This window comes from Opisthocomus hoazin, unplaced genomic scaffold (genome assembly GCF_030867145.1).
Source record: "Opisthocomus hoazin isolate bOpiHoa1 unplaced genomic scaffold, bOpiHoa1.hap1 HAP1_SCAFFOLD_282, whole genome shotgun sequence".
Taxonomy (NCBI): Eukaryota; Metazoa; Chordata; class Aves; order Opisthocomiformes; family Opisthocomidae; genus Opisthocomus; species Opisthocomus hoazin.
The window spans coordinates 884-23,405 of NW_027448993.1; the positions used below are offsets into that span (position 1 = coordinate 884).

The window sequence follows — 22,522 nt, forward strand, 5'->3', positions numbered from 1 at the left end:
CCCCGGCCACCACTGTCCCCATGTGGCCACCCAGAGTGTCCCCAGCCCATATTGGGTGTCCCCAGCCCAGCACCAGTGTCCCCAGTCCGGCTCTAGTGTCCCCACTCCGGCACCAGTGTCCCCAGTCCAGCATCAGTGTCCCCACCCTGACTCTGCTGTCCCCAGCCCAGCACCAGTGTCCCCCAGTCCAGCCCTGTGGCCTGAAAGGGATTGGGGTCCCCGGCCACCACTGTCCCCATGTGGCCACCCAGGGTGTCCTCAGCCCAGTACCAGTGTCCCCAGTCCAGCCCCAGTGTCCCCAGTCCAGCCCCAGTGTCCCCAGACCAGTACCAGAGTCCCCAGCCCAGCTCTGCTGTCCCAGCCCAGCACCAGTGTCCCCAGTCCAGCCCCATGGCCTACATGGGATTGGGGTCCCTGGCCACCACTGTCCCCATGGGGCCACCTCGGGTGTCCCCAGCCCAGCCCCAGTGTCCCCAGTCTGGCTCTGCTGTCCCCAGCCCAGTACCAGTGTCCCCAGCCCAGCACCCCGGCTCGGGGACCCCCTCGGGACGTGTCCCCGCTCCTGTCTGGGGGGAAGGGGGGGGGCTGGGGGCCGTGCACTGGGGGGGTTCCCGCTGCTGAGGGGGGATCCCCACCGCGGTGACCCCCCCCCTTCGTCCCCCCCGCAGTGACTTCCTCATCCTCCCCGGCTTCATCGACTTCACCGCCGACGAGGTGGTGAGTGCTGCCCCCCGCCCCCGGGACCCCCTGGTGACGTCCCCGGGACCCCCCCTGGGGTGACATCCCCATGTTCCCCCCCGGGGTGATGTCCCCGTGTCCCCCAGGGTGACATCCCTGTGTGTCCACCCCCCAGTGACATCCCTGTACCCCCCCGGGGTGACATCACTGTGTCCCCCCCCCATAGTGATGTCCCCATGGCCCCCAGGGTGACATCCCTGTGTCGTGTGTCCCCCCCCCCAGGGATGTCCCTGTGCCCCCCCCCATGATGTCCCTGTACCCCCGTGGGGTGATGCTTCCATGTCCCTTCGGGTGACAACCCTGTGCCCCCCTGGGGTTAATGTCCCTGTGGCCCCCCCCCCCCGTGGTGACGTCCCCATAGCCCCCAGGGTGACATCCCTGTGTCCCCCCCAAGGGTGGCATCCCCATGGCCCCCAGGGTGACACCCCCATGTCCCCCCCCTAGATAATGAGCCCGTGCCCCCCCCAGGGTGACATCCCCATGGCCCCCAGGGTGACACCCCCGTGCCCCCCCCCCGACATCCCTGTGCCCCCCCGGGGTGGTGGGGGGTGGACGTAGCCTGGGCCCACCCTGGCTTTTTGGGGGTGCAGCGGTGGGGGGGGGCGGTCCCCTGAGACACCCCCAGCCCCTGCCTACCCCCATGCTGGGGGGCTGGGGGGGCCAGGAGGGAGCAGGGGTCTGCGCCCCCCCCCCCCCAGGACCTGACCTCGGCGCTGACCCGCACCATCACCCTGAAGACCCCCCTCATCTCCTCGCCCATGGACACCGTCACCGAGGCCGAGATGGCCATCGCCATGGCCGTGAGCGGGGAGCCGGGGGGGGCCCCATCCCCACCCCTGGCTGGGTTGGGGGTCCCCATCCCCACGTGGGTTGGGGGTTGCAGGGTCAGGGTCCCCACTCCTGGCTGGGCCGGGGGTCCCCACCTCCATGTGGGTTGGGGGTGGAGGTCGGGGTGCCCATCCCTGTCTGGGCTGGGGGTGCAGGATTGGGGGTCCCCATCCCCACCCCTGTCTGGGTTGGGGGTCCCTGTCCCCACGTGGGTTGGGGGGTGCAGGGTCAGAATCCCCACCCCTGGCTGGGCTGGGGGTGCAGGGTCAGGGGTCCCCATCCCCACCCCTGGCTGGGTTGAGGGTCCCCGTCCCCACATGGGTTGGGGGGTGCAGGGTCAGTGTCCCCACCCCTGGCTGGGCCGGGGGTCCCCACCTCCACGTGGGTTGGAGGGTGGAGGTCAGGGTGCCCACCCCTGTCTGGGCTGGGGGTGCAGGGTTGGGGGTCCCCATCCCCACCCCTGTCTGGGCTGGGGGTCCCCACCCCCATATGGGCTGGGGTCCAGGGTCGGGGGTCCCCATCCCCACGTGGGTTGGGGGGTGAGGTCAGGGTGCCCACCCCTGTCTGGGCTGGGGGTCTCCATCCCCATGTGGGTTGGAGGGTGCAGGGTCAGGGTGCCCACCCCTGTCTGGCCTGGGGGTCCCCACCTCCATGTGGGTTGGGGGGTGGAGGTCAGGGTGCCCATCCCTGGCTGGGCTGGGGGTGCAGGGTTGGGGGTCCCCATCCCCACCCCTGTCTGGGTTGGGAGTCCCCATCCCCACGTGGGTTGGGGGGTGCAGGGTCAGGGTCCCCACCCCTGGCTGGGCCGGGGGTCTCCATCCCCATGTGGGTTGGAGGGTGCAGGGTCGGGGTGCCCACCCCTGTCTGGGCTGGGGGTGCAGGGTTGGGGGTCCCCATCCCCACCCCTGTCTGGGTTGGGGGTCCCCATCCCCACGTGGGTTGGGGGTTGGAGGTCAGGGTGCCCACCCCTGTCTGGGCTGGGGGTGCAGGTTCGGGGGTCCCCATCCCCACCCCTGGCTGGGTTGGGGGTCCCTGTCCCCACATGGGTTGGGGGGTGCAGGGTCAGGGTCCCCACCCCTGGCTGGGCCGGGGGTCCCCAGCTCCGCGTGGGTTGGAGGGTGGAGGTCAGGGTGCCCACCCCTGTCTGGGCTGGGGGTGCAGGTTCGGGGGTCCCCATCCCCACCCCTGTCTGGGCTGGGGGTCCCCCACCCCCATATGGGCTGGGGTCCAGGGTCCGGGGTCCCCATCCCCACGTGGGTTGGGGGGTGAGGTCAGGGTGCCCACCCCTGGCTGGGCTGGGGGTGCAGGGTCAGGGGTCCCCATCCCCACCCCTGGCTGGGTTGGGGGTCCCCGTCCCCACATGGGTTGGGGGGTGCAGGGTCAGGGTCCCCTTGGCTGGGCCGGGGGTCCCCGCCTCCATGTGGGTTGGGGGGTGGAGGTCAGGGTGCCCACCCCTGTCTGGGCTGGGGGTGCAGGGTTGGGGGTCCCCATCCCCACCCCTGTCTGGGCTGGGGGTCCCCACCCCCATATGGGCTGGGGTCCAGGGTCGGGGGTCCCCATCCCCACGTGGGTTGGGGGGTGAGGTCAGGGTGCCCACCCCTGGCTGGGCTGGGGGGTGCAGGGTCAGGGGTCCCCATCCCCACCCCTGGCTGGGTTGGGGGTCCCCGTCCCCACGTGGGTTGGGGGGTGCAGGGTCAGGGTCCCCACCCCTGGCTGGGCCAGGGATCCCCACCTCCACGTGGGTTGGGGGGTGCAGGGTCAGGGTCCCCACCCCTGGCTGGGCTGGGGGTCCCCGGCCCCACATGGGTTGGGGGGTGCAGGGTCAGGGTCCCCACCCTTGGCTGGGCCGGGGGGTCCCCGCCTCCATGTGGGTTGGGGGGTGGAGGTCAGGGTGCCCACCCCTGTCTGGGCTGGGGGTGCAGGGTTGGGGGGTCCCCATCCCCACCCCTGTCTGGGCTGGGGATCCCCACCCCCATATGGTTGGGGTCCAAGGTCGGGGGTCCCCATCCCCACGTGGGTTGGGGGGTGCAGGGTCGGGGTGCCCAGCCCTGTATGGGCTGGGGGTGCAGAGTCATCCCCACCCCTGGCTGGGTTGGGGGTCCCTGTCCCCACGTGGGTTGGGGGGTATGGGTTGGGGTGCCCACCCCTCTGCAGGTTTTGGGGTGAAGGTTGGGGTCCTCACCCCTGTTTGATCTGGGGGTGCAGGGCCGGGGTCCCCATCCCCATATGGGTTGGGGGGTGCAGGGTCAGAGTGCCCACCCCTTATCTGGGCTGGGGGTGCAAGGGTTGGGGGTCCCCATCCCCACATGGGTTGAGGGTGCAGGTTGGGGTGCCCACCCCAGTGTGGTTGTGGGGGTGCAGGGTCCCCATCCCCACCCCTGTCTGGGCTGGGGGTCCCCCATCCCCATATGGGTTGGGGGGTGGAAGTCGGGGTGCCCACCCTGCTCTGATCTGGGGGTGCAGGTCGGGGTGCCCACCCCAGTGTGGTTTTGGGGATGCAGGGTCAGGGTCCTCACGCCATGGTGGGGGTGCAGGTCGGGGTGCCCACCCCAGTGTGGTTATGGGGGTGCAGGGTCCCCATCCCCACCCCTGTCTGGGCTGGGGGTCCCCATCCCCATATGGGTTGGGGGGTGGAAGTCGGGGTGCCCACCCCAGTGTGGTTTTGGGGGTGCAGGGTCAGGGTCCTCACGCCATGGTGGGGGTGCAGGTTGGGGTGCCCACCCCAGTGTGGTTTTGGGGGTGCAGGGTCAGGGTCCTCACGCCATGGTGGGGGTGCAGGTCGGGGTGCCCACCCCTCTCTGATTTGGGGGTGCACGTTGGGGTCCCCATCCCTGTCTAATCCGGGGGTACGGGATGGGGTTCCCCCCCACCTCTGATCTGGGGGTGCAGCTGGGGGTCCCCACCCTTCTCCACTCTGGGGCTGCGTGTGGGGACCCCCCCAACCCACACCCCCCGACCCCCCTTGCCCCCCCCCCCCCAGCTGATGGGTGGCATCGGCATCATCCACCACAACTGCACCCCCGAGTTCCAGGCCAACGAGGTGCGGAAGGTGAAGGTAAGGGGGGGCCCGGGGCCGCCCCCCACCCCTCCCACCCCATCCACAGCCCCCCCCCCCACCCTGTTTATCCCCCCCAGAAGTTCGAGCAGGGCTTCATCCGGGACCCGGTGGTGATGAGCCCGGCGCAGACGGTGGGCGAGGTGCGGGAGGCCAAGGCGCGGCACGGCTTCTCGGGGATCCCCGTCACCCAGAGCGGGCGGCTGGGCGGGCGCCTCGAGGGCATCGTCACCTCCCGAGACATCGACTTCCTCGCCCCAGGGGAGGACGGCACCCGCCTGGCCGAGGTGGGGTGGGGGGGGGTGGGATGGGGTGGGGTGGGGTGGGATGGGGTGGGATGGGATGGAATGGGGTGGAAGGGTGGGATGGGGTGGGATGGGGTGGGATGGGATGGAAGGATGGGGGTGGGGTGGGGTGGGGTGGGATGGAAGGATGGGATGGGATGGGGTGGGGTGGGTGGGATGGGATGGGATGGGATGGGATGGGATGGGATGGGATGGGATAGGGTGGGATGGAAGGATGGGATGAGGTGGGATGGGATGGGGTGGGATGGAGAGGTGGGATGGGATGGGATGGGATGGGATGGGATGGGATGGGATGGGATGGGATGGGATGGGATGGGATGGGATAGGGTGGGATGGAAGGATGGGATGAGGTGGGATGGGATGGGGTGGGATGGAGAGGTGGGATGGGATGGGGTGGGATGGGATGGGATGGGACGGGACGGGATGTGATGATGGGATGGGATGGGATGGGATGGGATGGGATGGGATGGGATGGGATGGATGGGATGGGATGGGATGGGATGAAGGGTGGGATGGGATGGGGTGGGATGGGATGGGATGGAAGGGTGGGATGGGGTGGGATGGGATGGGGTGGGGTGGGGTGGGATGGGATGGGATGGGATGGGATGGGATGGGATGGGATGGGATGGAAGGGTGGGATGGGATGGGGTGGGGTGGGGTGGGATGGGGTGGGATGGGGTGGGGTAGAATGGGGTGGGGTGGGATGGGGTGGGGTAGAATGGGGTGGGGTGGGATGAGATGGGGTGGAGGGATGGAATGGAAGGGTGGGATGGGATGGGGTGGGAGAAGGTTGGATGGGATGGGATGGGGTGGAAGGATGGGATGGGATGGGATGGGATGGGATGGGATGGGATGGGATGGGAGAAGGTCAGATGGGATGGGGTGGGGTGGGATGGGGTGGGGTGGGATGGGAGAAGGTCGGATGGGATGGGGTGGGGTGGGGATGGGGTGGGGTGGGGGTGGGATGGGTGCACTGGGTGGGTGCCGGGGCGGGGGGTGGGTGCAGCCCAGCTGGCCCCGCCCCCGCTCCGGGTGACGCCGTCTTGCAGGTGATGACGAAGCGCGAGGAGCTGGTGGTGGCACCCGCCGGCGTCACCCTGAAGGAGGCCAACGAGATCCTGCAGCGCAGCAAGAAGGGTAGGGGACCCTTGGTGTCCCCCCACCCCCAGGGTCACCCCCATGTCACCTTGTCCCTGGGGTCCTCTCAGTGTCCCCCATCCCCAGAGTCCCCCCCCATCCCCCTCCCGGGGTCCCCTGGGTGTCTCCCACCCCTAGAATCACCCCCATGTCACCTCATCCCTGGGGTCCCCTGGGTGTCCTCCGCCGCCGAGGTCACCCCCCCATCCCCACCTCCAGCATCACCCCCATGTTCCCCCCATCCCCGGGGTCCCCTGGGTGTCCCCTGTCCCTGGGGTCACGTCCCTGTCCCCCCCATCCCCGGGGTCACCCCCCCCATCCTCAACCCCAGCATCACCCCCATGTCACCTCATCCCTGGGGTCCCTTCTGTGTCCCCCACCCCCAGGGTCACCCCAATATCCCCTCGTCCCTGGGGTCACCCCCCCCATCCCCACCCCCAGCATCACCCCCATGTTCCCCTATCCCCGGGGTCCCCTGGGTGTCCCCCATCACTGGGGTCACCCCCCTGTCCCCCTCCCTGGGGTCCCCTGGGTGTCCCCCACCCCCAGCATCACCCCCCCCCATGCCCCTCCCCAGGGTCCCCTTGGTGTCCTCCACCTCCAGTGACGCCCCCCATCCCCCTCCCTGGGGTCCCCTGGATGTCCCTCCATCCCCGGGGTCACCCCTCCATCCCCACCCCCAGCATCACCCCCATGTTCCCCCATCCCCGGGGTCCCCTGGGTGTCCCCCCGTCCGTGGGGTCACATCTCTGTCCCTCCATCCCCGGGGTCACCCCTCCATCCCCAACCCCCAGCATCACCCCCATGTCCCCCCATCCCTGGGGTCCCTTCTGTGTCCCTCACCCCCAGGGTCACCCCAATATCCCTTCGTTCCCGGGGTCACCCCACCGTCCCCACCCCCAGCATCACCCCCATGTTCCCCCATCCCCGGGGTCCCCTGGGTGTCCCCCGTCCCTGGGGTCACCGCCATGTCCCCTCATCACTGGGGTCCCCTGGGTGTCCCCCACCCCCAGCATCACCCCCCCCCATGCCCCTCCCCAGGGTCCCCTTGGTGTCCTCCACCTCCAGTGACGCCCCCCATCCCCCTCCCTGGGGTCCCCTGGATGTCCCTCCATCCCCGGGGTCACCCCCCCATCCCCACCCCCAGCATCACCCCCATGTTCCCCCCATCCCCGGGGTCCCCTGGGTGTCCCCCATCCCTGGGGTCACCGCCATGTCCCCTCATCACTGGGGTCCCCTGGGTGTCCCCCACCCCCAGCATCACCCCCATGTCCCCCCCATCCCTGGGGTCCCCTGGGTGTCCCCCATCCCTGGGGTCACATCTCTGTCCCCCCATCCCCGGGGCCACCCCCCCATCCCCACCCCCAGCATCACCCCCATGTCCCCCCATCCCTGGGGTCCCCTGGGTGTCCCCCATCCCTGGGGTCACATCTCTGTCCCCCCATCCCCGGGGCCACCCCCCCATCCCCACCCCCAGCATCACCCCCATGTCCCCCCATCCCTGGGGTCCCCTGGGTGTCCCCCATCCCTGGGGTCACCCCCCTCTCCCCCCGCAGGGAAGCTGCCCATCGTCAACGCCAGCGGCGAGCTGGTGGCACTGATGGCGCGCTCGGACCTGCGGAAGAACCGGGAGCACCCGCTGGCCTCCAAGGATGGGCGCAAGCAGCTGCGCTGCGGGGCCGCGCTGGGCACCCGCGACGACGGACAAGTACCGCCTCGACCTGCTGGTGCAGGCCGGCGCCGACCTGGTGGTGCTGGTGGGTGGGGCGCCGCCGGGACACGCCCCCCCGGCCCACGCCCCCTTCTCCAAGCCCCGCCCTGAGGCTCTCCATGGCCACGCCCCCCTGCTCCACACCCCACCCTGAGGCAACCCAGAGCCCCACGCCCCGCCCTGAGGCACTCTGTGGCCACGCCCCCCTTCTCCAAGCCCCGCCCTGAGGCTCTCCATGGCCACGCCCCCTGCTCCATGCTCCACCCTGAGGCACCCCATGGTCACACCCTGCCCTGAGGCTCTCCATGGCCACGCCCCCTGCTCCACACCTCACCCTGAGGCAACCCAAAGCCCCACGCCCCACTCTGAGGCACTCTGTGGCCACGCCCCCTGCTCCAAGCCCCGCCCTGAGGCACCCCGTGACCACGCCCACACACCAGGCCCCACCCTGAGGCAACCCAAAGCCCCGTGCCCCACTCTGAGGCACCCTGTGGCCACGCCCCCTGCTCCAAGCCCCGCCCTGAGGCACCCCGTGACCACGCCCACACACCAGGCCCCGCCCTCAGGCAACCCAAAGCCCCCTGCCCCGCCCTGAGGCACCCCCGTGGCCACGCCCATGCCCCAAGCCCTGCCCTGAGGCACCCCATGGCCACGCCCACACACCAGGCCCCACCCTGAGGCAACCCAAAGCCCCACGCCCCGCCCTGAGGCTCTCCATGGCCACGCCCCCTGCTCCACACCTCACCCTGAGGCAACCCAAAGCCCCACGCCCCACCCTGAGGCACTTTGTGGCCACGCCCCCCTGCTCCAAGCCCCGCCCTGAGGCACCCCGTGACCACGCCCCACACACCAGGCCCCGCCCTGAGGCAACCCAAAGCCCCATGCCCCGCCCTGAGGCAACGCATGGCCACACACACACCTCAAGCCCCACCCTGAGGCACTCCGTGGCCACACCCCCTGCTCCACACACCCACCCTGAGACACCCATGGCCACGCCCACACCCCAGGCCCTGCCCTGAGGCACTTCATGGCCACGCCCCCTGCTCCAAGCCCTGCCCTGAGGCACCCCCAGGTCACGCCCATGCCCCAAGCCCCTCCCTGAGGCACCCTGTGGCCACGCCCCACAGCACCTCACAGCCCCGCCCATGCCCCCTGTTCCATGCCCCGCCCTGAGGCACCCAATGACCACGCCCTGTGATAAATGACCCCCCCCAGCCGTGCCCCCCCAGCCATGCCCCCCTATACCATGCCCCCCCATACCGTGCCCCCATGCCCTGCCCCCCCAGCCGCCCCCCCCCAGCCGCCCCCCCATGCCCTGCCCCCCAGCCGTGCCCCCCCCAGCCGTGCCCCCCATGCCGTTCCCCCCCCATGCCATATCCCCCATGCCCTGTCCCCCCATGCCCTGCCCCCCCAGCCGCCCCCCCCAGCCGTCCCCCCGATGCCGTTCCCCCCCCCATGCCCTGTCCCCCATGCCCTGTCCCCCCCAGCCGTGCCCCCCCAGCCGCCCCCCCAGCCGCGCCCCCCCCCAGCCGTGCCCCCCATGCCATTCCCCCCCCTGCCATGCCCCCCATGCCCTGTCCCCCCCATGCCCTGCCCCCTAAGCCACGCCCCCCCAGCCGTGCCCCCCCCCAGCCGCCCCCCCATGCCCTGCCCCCCCCAGCCATGCCCCGCCCAGTCGTGCCCCCCAGCCGTTCCCCCCCCCATGCCATGTCCCCCATGCCCTGTCCCCCCATGCCCTGCCCCCCCCAGCCGCCCCCCCCAGCCGTGCCCCCCCCATGCCCTGGCCCCCCATGCCCTGCCCCCCAGCCGCCCCCCCCAGCCGCCCCCCACAGCCGTGCCCCCCATGCCCTGCCCCCCCCCAGCCATGCCCCCCCCAGTCGTGCCCCCCAGCCGTTCCCCCCCCATGCCATGTCCCCCATGCCCTGCCCCCCCATGCCCTGCCCCCCCAGCCGCCCCCCCAGCCGTGCCCCCCTGCCGTGCCCCCAGGACTCCTCGCAGGGTAACTCCATCTACCAGCTGGCCATGATCCACTACATCAAGCAGCGCTACCCCGAGCTGCAGGTGATCGGGGGCAACGGTGAGCGGGGGGGGGGGCCTGCGGGGGGGCGGGGGGGGCGGGGGGGCCGGGCTGGGGAGCTGGGCGGGGAGGGGATCGGGGTGCCCTGGCGTGGGGAGGGGATTGGGGTTCCCCGAGTCAAGAATTTGGGGTGCCCTGGGGTGGGGAGGGCATCAGGGTGCCCCGAGTCACGAATTTGGGGGGCCCTGGGGTGAGGATCGGGGTGCCCTGGGGCAGGGATTATGGGGTGCCATGGGGTGGGGAGCTCAGTGGGGAGGGCATCAGGGTGCCCCGAGTCAAGAATTTGGGGTGCCATGGGGTGGGGAGCAGGGTGGGGAGGAGATTGGGGTGCCCCGAGTCAGGAATTTGGGATGCTCTGGGGTGGGGAGGGAATTGAGGTGCCCCGAGTCAAGAATTTGGGGTGCCCTGGGGTGGGGAGCAGGGTGGGGAGGGGATTAGGGTGCCCCGAGTCAAGAATTTGGGGTGCCCTGGGTGGGGAGCTCAGCGGGGAGGATATCAGGGTTCCCCGAATCAAGAATTTGGGGTGCCCTGGGGTGGGGAGCAGGGTGGCCAGGGGATTGGGGTGCCCTGGGGCAGGGATTTGGGGTGCCCTGGGGTGGGGAGCTCAGTGGGGAGGGCATCAGGGTGCCCTGAGTCAAGAATTTGGGGTGCCATGGGGTGGGGAGCAGGGTGGGGAGGGGATTGGGGTGCCCCGAGTCAAGAATTTGGGGTGCCCTGGGGTGGGGAGGGGACTGGGGTGCCTTGGGGCAGGGATTTTGGGGTGCCGTGGGGTGGGGAGCTCAGTGGGGCATCAGGGTGCCCTGAGTCAAGAATTTGGGGTGCCCTGGAGTGGGGAGCTCAGTGGGGAGGGCATCAGGGTGCCCTGAGTCAAGAATTTGGGGTGCCCTGGGGTGGGGAGCAGGGTGGGGAGGGGATTGGGGTGCCCCGAGTCAAGAATTTGGGGTGCCATGGGGTGGGGAGGGGACTGGGGTGCCATGGGGCAGGGATTTTGGGGTGCCGTGGGGTGGGGAGCTCAGTGGGGAGGGCATCAGGGTGCCCTGAGTCAAGAATTTGGGGTGCCCTGGGGTGGGGAGGAGGGTGGGGAGGGCATCAGGGTGCCCTGGGGTGGGGATTTTGGGGTGCTCTGGGGTGGGGAGCTGAGCAGAGAGGGTCTCAGGGTGCCCTGAGTCAAGAATTTGGGGTGCCACGGTGTGGGGAGGGAATTGGGGTGCCCTGGGTCAAGATATTTGGGGTGCCGTGGGGTGGGGACCAGGGCAGGGAGGGGATTGGGGTGCTGTGGGGCAGGGATTTGGGGTGCCATGGGGTGGGGAGGGGATTGGGGGTCCATGGAGCAGGGATTTTGGGGTGCCCTGGGGTGGGGAGGGATTGGGGTGCCGCGGGGCTGGGATTCGGGGTGCCCTGGGTCAAGATATTTGGGGTGCCGTGGGATGGGGCGCGGGGCGGGGGCTGGGGGTGCCGCGGGGCTGGGTGCCGGGGTGCAGGCGCGGGGCAGGGGGGGTCCCCTGTGCCCCCCACCCTGACGGGGCGGGCGCAGTGGTGACGGCCGCCCAGGCCAAGAACCTGATCGACGCCGGCGCCGACGCGCTGCGGGTGGGCATGGGCTGCGGCTCCATCTGCATCACCCAGGAAGGTGGGTGGCACGGGACCCCCCCGGCACGGCGCGGTGCCCCCCGGCACGGCGCGGTGCCCCCCGACACGGCGCGGTGCCCCCCAACACGGCGCGGTGCCCCCCGGCGTGGCACGATGCCGTGGTGCTGCCTGGCGCGGCACGGTTCCCAGCACCGTGGCGCGGTGCCACGACACCCTCCCGGCATGGCACGGGGGCCACGGGACCCCCGGCGTGGCATGGGACCCCCCGACATGGCACGGTGCCCCCCGGCATGGCACGGTGCCCAACACCATGGCACGATGCCGCGGTGCTGCCCGGCCATGGCACGGTGCCGCGGTACCCCTTGGCACGGCGTGGTGCCCACCGGCACGGCGTGATGCCACGGTACCCCTCGGCGTGGCACGCTGCCGCGGTGCCCACCGTCACGGCACAGTGCCATGGTGCCCCTGACACGGCACGGTGCCCACCGGCACGGCATGATGCCACGATACCCCTCGGCATGGCACGGTGCCACCGGGCTCACCATCACGGCACCGTGCAGTGGTACCCCATGGCATGGCACGATGCCCGCCGCCATGGCGTGATGCCACCGGGCTCACCATCATGGCCATGGTACCCCATGGCATGGCACGATGCCCACCACGATGGCATGGTGCCACCGGGCTCACCATCACGGCACGATGCCGCGGTACCCATTGGCACAGCGTGGTGCCTGCCGCCATGGCATGGTGCCACCAGGCTCACCATCATGGCCATGGTACCCCATGGCACGGCATGATGCCCACTGCCATGGCGTGATGCCACCAGGCTCACCATCATGGCCATGGTACCCCATGGCACGGCACAATGCCCACTGCCATGGCGTGATGCCACCAGGCTCACCATCATGGCCATGGTACCCCATGGCACGGCACGATGCCCACCACCATGTCATGGTGCCACCAGGCTCACCATCATGGCCATGGTACCCCATGGCACGGCACGATGCCCACTGCCATGGTGTGATGCCACCAGGCTCACCATCATGGCCATGGTGCCCCATGGCATGGCACGATGCCCACCACCGTGTCATGGTGCCACCAGGCTCACCATCGTGGCCGTGGTACCCCATGGCACGGCACGATGCCCACCACCATGGCATGGTGCCACCAGGCTCACCATCATGGCCATGGTACCCCATGGCACGGCACGATGCCCACCACCATGTCATGGTGCCACCAGGCTCACCATCATGGCCGTGGTACCCCATGGCACGGCACGATGCCCACCACCATGTCATGGTGCCACCGGGCTCACCATCATGGCCATGATACCCCGTGGCACGGCACGATGCCTGCCGCCATGGCGTGATGGCACCGGGCTCACCGTCATGGCACCGCGCCATGGTACCCCATGGCACGGCACGATGTCCCACCACCATGTCATGGTGCCACCAGGCTCACCATCGTGGCCGTGGTACCCCATGGCATGGCACGATGCCCACCACGATGGCATGGTGCCACCAGGCTCACCATCATGGCCATGGTACCCCATGGCACGGCACGATGCCCACCACGATGGCATGGTGCCACCAGGCTCACCATCGTGGCCATGGTACCCCATGGCACGGCACGATGCCCACCACCATGGCGTGATGCCACCGGGCTCACCGGCATGGCGCGATGCCGTGGTACCCCCAGTACCCCTGGTACCCCCAGTGGCCCCGGTGCCCCCGGTGCCCCCGGTGCCCGCGGCGCGGCGGCGGGCGCTGACGGCTCTCCGCAGTGATGGCGTGCGGGCGGCCGCAGGGCACCGCGGTCTACAAGGTGGCCGAGTACGCCCGGCGCTTCGGGGTGCCCGTCATCGCCGACGGCGGCATCCGCAGCGTGGGGCACGCGGTGAAGGCGCTGGCGCTGGGGGCTTCCACCGGTGAAGCGGGGGCGAGGGAGGGGGGGCGGCACCCGCACCCGCCACGATGCCCACCCTGGGGGTCCCACAGCCACCCCCCAACCCTCTCGTGCCCACCCTGGGGGTCCCACAGCCACCCCTTCCCACCCCTGGTGCCCACACCCCGGGGGTCCTATGGCCAGCACCCAACACACAGCCCGGTGCCCACCCTGGGGGTCCCACAACTGCCCCCCTCATACCCTGGTGCCCACCTTGGGGGTCCCACAGCCACCCCAGTGCCCACCCCGGGGGTCCCACAGCCACCCCCCCACCCCCTGGTGCCCAACCTGGGGGTCCCACAGCCACCCCCCCCGTGCCACCACCAGTGATGATGGGGTCCCGATGCCCACCCTGGGGGTCCCACAGCCACCCCCCCATGCCACCCCTAGTGACAATAGGGTCCCGATGCCCACCCTGGGGGTCTCACAGCCACCCCTTCCCACCCTGGTGCCCACCCTGGGGGTCCCACAGCCACCCCTCTCCACTCCGGTGCCACACCCTGGGGGGTCCCACAGCCACCCCCCCGTGCCACCCCAGTGATGATGGGGTCCCGATGCCCACCCTGGGGGTCCCACAGCCACCCCTTCCCACCCTGGTGCCCACCCTGGGGGTCTCACAGCCACCCACCCAGCCCCTCGTGCCCACCCTGGGGGTCCCACAGCCACCCCCCCACCCCCTGGTGCCCACCCTGGGGGTCCCACAGCCATCCTCCCCCACACCCTGATGCCCACCCCAGGGTTCCCACCACCATCCCCTTCCCCATCCCGGTGCCCACCCCGGGGGTCCCACAGCCACCCCCCCGTGCCACCCCAGTGATGATGGGGTCCCGATGCCCACCCTGGGGGTCCCACAGCCACCCCAGTGCCCACCCCGGGGGTCCCACAGCCACCCCTCTCCACCCCAGTGCCCACCCCGGGGGTCCCACAGCCACCCCCCCACCCCCTGGTGCCCACCCTGGGGGTCCCACAGCCACCCCCCCACCCCCTGGTGCCCACCCTGGGGGTCCCACAGCCATCCTCCCCCACACCCTGATGCCCACCCCAGGGTTCCCACCACCATCCCCTTCCCCATCCCGGTGCCCACCCCGGGGGTCCCACAGCCACCCCCCCGTGCCACCCCAGTGATGATGGGGTCCCGATGCCCACCCTGGGGGTCCCACAGCCACCCCCCCACCCCCTGGTGCCCACCCTGGGGGTCCCACAGCCACCCCCCCACCCCCTCGTGCCCACCCTGGGGGTCCCACAGCCACCCCCCTGTGCCACCCCAGTGATGATGGGGTCCCGATGCCCACCCTGGGGGTCCCACAGCCACCCCAGTGCCCACCCCGGGGGTCCCACAGCCACCCCTTCCCACCCTGGTGCCCACCCTGGGGGTCTCACAGCCACCCACCCACCCCCTCGTGCCCACCCTGGGGGTCCCACAACTGCCCCCCTCACACCCTGGTGCCCACCTTGGGGGTCCCACAGCCACCCCAGTGGCCACCCCGGGGGTCCCACAGCCACCCCTTCCCACCCTGGTGCCCACCCTGGGGGTCTCACAGCCACCCCCCCACCCCCTGGTGCCCACCCCGGGGGTCCCACAGCCACCCCCCCGTGCCACCCCAGTGATGATGGGGTCCCGATGCCCACCCTGGGGGTCCCACAGCCACCCCAGTGCCCACCCCGGGGGTCCCACAGCCACCCCTCTCCACCCCAGTGCCCACCCCGGGGGCCCCACAGCCACCCTCCCACCCCCTGGTGCCCACCTTGGGGGTCCCACAGCCACCCCTTCCCACCCTGGTGCCCACCCTGGGGGTCCCACAGCCATCCCTTCCCACCCTGGTGCCCACCCTGGGGGGTCTCACAGCCACCCCCCCACCCCCTTGTGCCCACCCTGGGGGTCCCACAGCCACCCCCCCGTGCCACCCCAGTGATGATGGGGTCCCGATGCCCACCCTGGGGGTCCCACAGCCACCCCAGTGCCCACCCCGGGGGTCCCACAGCCACCCCTCTCCACCCCAGTGCCCACCCCGGGGGCCCCACAGCCACCCTCCCACCCCCTGGTGCCCACCTTGGGGGTCCTACAGCCACCCCTTCCCACCCTGGTGCCCACCCTGGGGGTCCCACAGCCATCCTCCCCCACACCCTGGTGCCCACCCCGGGGTTCCCACCCTGGGGGTCCCACAGCCACCACCCTGGGGGTCCCTCACCCCCCCCCCCCTGTGCCCCCCCCCCCAGTGATGCTGGGCTCCCTGCTGGCTGCCACCACGGGGTTCCCACCACCACCCCAGTGCCCACCCCGGCGTTCCCACCACCATCCTCCCCCCATCCCGGTGCCCACCCTGGGGGTCCCACAGCCACCACCCTGGGGGTCCCACAGCCACCCCCCCCGTGCCTCTCCAGTGATGATGGGGTCCTGATGCCCACCTCGGGGGTCCCACAGCCACCCCCCCGTGCCCCCCCCAATGATGATGGGGTCCCTGCTTGCCGTCATACTGGGGTTCCCACCACCATCCTCCACCCATCCCGGTGCCCACCCTGGGGGTCCCACAGCCACCAGCTCGGGGGTCCCTCAGCCACCCCCCCGGTGCCCCCCCCCCAGTAATGATGGGGTCCCTGCTGGCTGCCACCACGGGGTTCCCACCACCACCCCAGTGCCCACCCCGGGGTTCCCACCACCATCCCCTCCCCATCCCGGTGCCCACCCTGGGGGTCCCACAGCCACCACCCTGGGGGTCCCACAGCCACCAGCTCGGGGGTCCCTCAGCCGCCCCCCCGGTGCCCCCCCCCAGTGATGATGGGGTCCCTGATGCCCACCCTGGGGGTCCCACAGCCATCCTCCCCCACACCCTGGTGCCCACCCCGGGGTTCCCACCACCATCCTCCCCCCATCCCGTTGCCCACCCTGGGGGTCCCACAGCCACCACCCTGGGGGTCCCTCACCCCCACCCCAGTGCCCCCCCCCCCAGTGATGCTGGGCTCCCTGCTGGCTGCCACCACGGGGTTCCCACCACCACCCCGGTGTTCCCACCACCATCCTCCCCCCATCCCGTTGCCCACCCTGGGGGTCCCACAGCCACCACCCTGGGGGTCCCTCACCCCCACCCCAGTGCCCCCCCCCCCAGTGATGCTGGGCTCCCTGCTGGCGGCCACCACGGGGTTCCCACCACCACCCCAGTGCCCACCCCGGTGTTCCCACCACCATCCTCCCCCCATCCCGGTGCCCACCCTGGGGGTCCCTCACCCTCCCCCCCGTGCCCCCCCCCTAGTGATGCTGGGCTCCCTGCTGGCGGCCACCACGGAGGCCCCCGGCGAGTTTTTCTTCTCGGAGGGGGTCCGTCTGAAGCAGTACCGCGGCATGGGCTCGCTCGACGCCATGGAGCAGAGCGCCGGCAGCCAGCAGCGCTACTTCAGGTACAGCCCATGGGGTAGGGGGGGGGTCCGGGGGGGTGTCCCCAACCCCCCCCTCACCCTCCGCCTGCCCCCAGCGAGGGGGACAAGGTGAAGGTGGCGCAGGGGGTGTCGGGCTGCGTCCAGGACAAGGGCTCCATCCATCAGTTCGTCCCCTACCTGATCGCCGGGATCCAGCACGGCTGCCAGGACATCGGAGCCCGCAGCCTCTCGGCGCTGCGGTGAGCTGCGGGGGGGGGGGGTCCTTGGGGTGGGGGGGGGTCCTGAGGGGGGGGGGTCACCATCCCCCTCCCACCCCCGACACCCCCCCGGCGTCCCCCGCCAGGTCCATGATGTACTCGGGGGAGCTGAAGTTCGAGAGGAGGACGCTGGCGGCGCAGATCGAGGGGGGGGGTCCACGGGCTGCACTCGTGAGTGGGGGGGGTCTGGGGGCGGGGGGGCGTGGGGTGCTGCGGCGGGCACCACGTCAGAGCCGGCTGCTGTGCCCCCCCGGGGCGCGGGGAGGGGGCAGGCACCCGGTTACCCCAGTGCCAACTTTGGGGGGGCACCCAGTTACCCTGGGGCCGGGTATGGGGGGCACCCAGTTACCCCATTGCTGGGTATGGGGGGGGCACCCAGTTACCCCGGGGCCGGATATGGGGGGCACCCAGTTACCCCAGTGCTTGGTATGGGGGCACCCAGTTGCCCCAGTGCAAGGTATGGGGGGGCACCCAGTTACCCCGTTGCTGGGTGTGGAGGAGTACCCAGTTACCCCGGGGCCGGGTATGGGGGGCACCCAGTTACCCCAGTGCTGGGTATGGGGGGGCACCCAGTTATCCCAGTGCCAGCTTTGGGGGGCCACCTGCTTACCCCAGGGCCAGGCATGGAGAGCCACCCAGTTACCCCAGGGCCAGCTTTGGGGGGGCACCCAGTTACCCTGGGGCCGGGTATGGGGGGCACCCAGTTACCCCATTGCTCGGTATGGGGGCACCCAGTTGCCCCAGTGCCAGCTTTGGGGGGGGCACCCGGTTACCCCATGGCTGGATATGGGGGGCACCCAGTTACCCCAGTGCTGGATATGGGGGGGTACCCAGTTACCCCAGTGCTGGGTATGGGGGTGCACCCAGTTACCCCGTTGCTGGATATGGGGGTGCACCCAGTTACCCCAGTGCCAGCTTTGGAGGGGGCACCCAGTTACCCCATTGCTGGGTATGGGGGTGCACCCAGTTACCCCAGTGCCAGCTTTGGAGGGGGCACCCAGTTACCCCATTGCTGGGTATGGGGGTGCACCCAGTTACCCCAGTGCCAGCTTTGGAGGGGGCACCCAGTTACCCCATTGCTGGGTGGGGGGGGGCACCCAGTTGCCCCAGTGCCAGCTATGTGAGTGAGGCGCTGGTTGGCTGGTTGCAGTGCCAGTTGTCTCTGGTTGGTTGCCTCGCTGGCCAAGATGCTGATTGGCTGGTTGAGGTGCCAGCTGGCTGCAGTGGGTTGGTCAAGGGGCTGGTTAGCTGTGGTTGGTTGGCTGGTTGAGATGCTGGTTGGCTGATTGAGGTGCCGGTTGGCTGTGGTTGGTTGGCTGGCTGGCCAAGGTGCTGGCTGGCTGGTTGAGGTGATGGTTAACTGGCTGGTTTAGAAGCTGGTTGGCTCGTTGAGATGTCGGTTGTCTGTGGTTGGTTGCATCGTTGGCCAAGAGGCTGGTTGGCTGGTTGAGGTGCTGGTTGGTTGTGGTTGGTTGCCCTGTCAGCCAAGGTGGTGGTTGGCTGGTTGAGATGCCAGTTGGCTGTGGTTGGTTGGCTGGTTGAGATGCTGATTGGTTGGTTGAGGTGCTGGTTGGCTGTGGTTGATTGCTCTGTTGGCCAAGATGCTGGCTGGCTGGTTGAGATGCTGGTTGGCTGGATGGGGTGCCAGTTGTCTGTGGTTGGTTGCATCGTTGGCCATGAGACTGGTTGGCTGATTGGGGTGGCAGTTGGCTGTGGTTGGTTGCCTCATTGGTCAAGACGCTGGTTGGCTGGTTGAGGTGCTGGTTGGCTGTGGTTGGTTGGCTGGTTGAGATACTGACTGGCTAATTGAGGTGCTTGTTGGTTGTGGTTGGTTGCCCTGTTGGCCAAGGTACTGGTTGGCTGGTTGAGACACTGGTTGGCTGGTTGAGGTGCCATTTGGCTGTGGTTGGTTGCCTTGTTGGCCAAGAGGCTGGTTGGCTGGTTGAGATGCTGGTTGGCTGGCCAGAATGCTGGTTGGCTGTGGTTGGTTGGCTGGTTGAGGTGCTGGTCAACTGGCTGGCTGCAGTGCTGGTTGGCTGTGGTTGGTTGCCTCATTGGCCAAGATGCTGATTGACTGGTTGAGGTGCTGGTTAGCTGTGGTTGGTTGGCTGGTGGAGGTGCTGGCTGGCTGTGGTTGGTTGGCTGGTTGAGGTGCTGGTTGGCTGGTGCGGTGCTGGTTGGCTGTTGTTGGTTGCCTCATGGGCCAAGATGCTGGTTGGCTGGTTGAGATGCTGGTCAGCTGGCTAGGTGAGGTGCTGGTTGGCTGTGGTTGGTTGGCTGGTTGAGATGTTGATTGGCTGGTTGAGGTGCTGGTTGGCTGTGGTTGGTTGCCTCATGGACCAAGATGCTGGTTGGCTGGTTGAGATGCTGGTTGGCTGTGGTTGGTTGGTTGGTTGAGATGCTGGTCAGCTGGCTGGGCGAGGTGCTGGTTGACTGGCCAGGATACTAGTTGGCTGTCATTGGCCAGCTGGTTGGGATGCTGGTTGGTTGGCTGCCCAGGATTCTCACTGGCTGTGGTTGGTCATCTGGTTGGGTTGCTGGTTGGCTGATTGGTTAGCTAGCTGGTTCGTTGGCCAGGATGCTGGCTAGCTGGCTTTTTGGTTGGCTGACCAGCTGGCCGGGATGCTGGTTGGCCAGTTGACCGCCTTGGCCACGCTCTCCATGAGTGGTGACCAGACAAAGCTGGGCCAGGACCAGGCGGTTGTGGTGCTGCCGGTGCTGCTCGGGGTGAAGCTGGGATCCCGTTTGGGGTGGCACATCCTCGCCGGCAACCCTGGGGCTGCGGCACCCGCCTGGGGTCCGCCTCGGTGGAGATGGAGCCATGGCTGGTGCCGGGTGGCTCGGTTGGAGTGTGGTGCTGGGACCCCAGTGCTGGTGACCAGCCAGCCCGGTCAGAATGCGTTACTGGTGCCAGGCGGCTTGGTCACAGCACGGTGCTGGTGCCAGCCTGGCTCGGTCACAGCGTGGTGCCAGTGCTGGGTGGTGCCGGTGCCAGGAGGCTCGGTCAGAGCATGGTACTGGAGCGTGGTGGCTTGGTTGGAGCGCGGTGCTGGTGCCAATGGTCTTGGTTGAGCGCAGTGCCGGCGCCAGACGGCTCAGCCGGAGTGCGGTGCCGGTGCTGGGTGGTGCCAGTACCGAGAGGTTGGTCGAGCACGGTGCCGGTGCCAGGCTGTGGGGTTGGAGAGCAGTGCCGATGTCTGGCCGGATCGTGGTGCTGGTGCTGGACGGCATGGCCGGATCACGGTGCCGATGTCCAGCCGGATCGTGGTGCTGGTGCCAGGTGGCATGACCAGATCGCGGTGTCAGTGTCCAACTGGATTGCGGTGCCAGTGCCGGATGGCATGGCCAGATCACGGTGCCAATGTCCGTCCGGATCACGGTGCCGGTGCCAGGTGGCATGGCTGGATCCCGGTGCTGATGCCGGGTGATGTGGCCGGATTGTGGTGCCGATGTCTGGGTGGATCATGGTGCCGATGCCGGGTCGCATGGCCACATCACGGTGCTGATGTCCATCTGGATCACGGTACTGGTGCCAGGTGGCGTGGCCGGATCATGATGCCATTGTCCATCCGGATCACAGTGCCGGTGCCAGATGGCATGGCCGGATCGCAGTGCCCGATGTCCAGCTGGATCATGGTGCCAGTGCCAGGTGGTGTGACCGGATCCCGGTGCCGATGCCGGGTGATGTGGCCGGATTTTGGTCCGATGTCCAGCCGGATCACAGTGCCGGTGCCGGGTGGCGTGGCCGGATCGCGGTGCCGATGTCTGGGTGGATCATGGTGCCGATGCTGGGTGGCATGGCCACATCACGGTGCTGATGTCCATCTGGATCACGGTACTGGTGCCGGGCGGCGTGGCCGGATCATGATGCCATTGTCCATCCGGATCGCGGTGCCAGTGCCAGTTGGCGTGGCCAGATCACGGTGCTGATGTCCAACTGGATCACGGTGCCGGTGCCAGATGGCATGGCCGGATCGCAGTGCCAAATGTCCAGCTGGATCATGGTGCCAGTGCCAGGTGGTGTGACCGGATCCCGGTGCCGATGCCGGGTGATGTGGCCGGATTTTGGTCCGATGTCCAGCCGGATCACAGTGCCAATGTCTGGGTGGATCATGGTGCCGATGCCGGGTGGTGTGGCCAGAGCACGGTGCCAATGCTGGGTGATGTGGCCGGATTGTGGTGCCGATGTCCAGCCGGATCGCGGTGCCGGTGCCGGATGGCGTGGCCGGATGGCGGTGCCGATGTCTGAGTGGATCATGGTGCCGATGCCGGGTGATGTGGCTGGATCACGGTGCTGATGTCCAGCCGGATCGCGGTGCCGGTGCCCGGTGGCATGGCCGGATCACGGTGCCGATGCCGGGTGATGTGGCCGGATTGTGGTGCCGATGTCCAGCCGGATCGCAGTGCCGGTGTCCGTCCGGATCGTGGTGCCCGTGCAAGGCGGCGTGGTCGGGTCACGGTGCCAGTGCCGGACGGCGTGGCTGGATCATGGTGCCCATGTCTGACTGGATCACGGTGCTGATGCCGGGTGATGTGGCCGGATCGCGGTGCCGATGTCCAGCCCGGATCGCGGTGCCCGTGCCAGGCGGCGTGGCCGGATCACGGTGCCGATGTCCGTCCGGATCGCGGTGCCTGTGCCAGGCGGCGTGGTCGGGTCACGGTGCCGGTGCCGGATGGCGTGGCCGGCTCGCGGTGCGGGTCGGGCCGGGGGTCTCGGTGCGGGGGGGCCGCGTAACCCTCTCTCTCTTTCCTGCCCACGCCGCCGTAGCGTTACGGTTCTGCCACGTAAGTACCGGCTGCGCCCCGCTCCCGGCGGGGCTGGGGGGTGACGGGGGGCGCGGGGTGGGGGGGGGCTGCCGGGGATGGGGTCCCCAGGCCCCCCCCATAACCCCAGGTGGATACGGGGGGGCTCAGACTGCTGGGCCCCCCCCCCCCCATTTCCCAGCCAGGGTCTGACGTGGTGCCGGCGGCAGCGGGGGGGCAATGGGGGGGTCTGGGGGTGACAGACCCCCCCCCCCCCCCCGCTGACCCCCCCCTCTGCCCTGCAGTTACGAGAAGCGGCTGTACTGAGGAGGGGCCGCGTCCTGGGGGCCCCCCCCCGGCCCCCCCCCCACCGCCGCTGCTAGTGCCGAGCTGGGACGCCGCCAGGCTGGACCCCCCCGGCCCCCCCCGGGCTTTTGGGGGGGCCCCGGGATGCTGCACTCTGCGGGGGGGTGGGAGGCAGCGCCCGCTGCTTCCCCCCCCCCCCCACCGCGAACCCCACTTTGCCCCCACTGGGGGGGGCAGGGAAGGGACTGGGACCCCCCGCCCCCCCGGACTCCGTGCTGGCGTGGGGGGGCTGCCTCTGTCCCCCAGCCCCCCCCCAGCACCTGGGGGGTCCCCCCTGCACCCCGGGGCCCCCCCCCGTCCCCGCGGCCCCCCCGCAGGCTGGAGGGGGGGGCGCGGGGGCCAGCACCGCGCTGTGTCCGGGTATTAATAAAGTCACGGAGCATCCGCGCCGCGTCCCCC

The 22,522-nt window shown here is 70.0% G+C and overlaps 1 protein-coding gene and 1 pseudogene across 1 annotated transcript; both read left to right on the forward strand.

The window, feature by feature from the left end:
• Window positions 1–622: 622 nt before the first annotated feature.
• LOC142360128 (inosine-5'-monophosphate dehydrogenase 1-like) lies at window positions 623–22,507 on the forward strand (annotated as a pseudogene).
• LOC142360127 (uncharacterized) lies at window positions 14,024–15,784 on the forward strand. The gene is made up of 2 exons (XM_075412368.1): window positions 14,024–15,601; window positions 15,768–15,784. The coding sequence occupies exons 1-2, from the start codon at window positions 14,524–14,526 to the stop codon at window positions 15,782–15,784; spliced, it is 1,095 nt and encodes a 364-aa protein (XP_075268483.1). The 5' UTR covers window positions 14,024–14,523.
• Window positions 22,508–22,522: the final 15 nt, after the last annotated feature.

Excerpts from the sequence above, each read along its gene's own strand:
- LOC142360127 (XM_075412368.1), top strand. The coding sequence starts at position 14,524 with ATGCCCACCCTGGGGGTCCCACAGCCACCCCCCCACCCCCTGGTGCCC.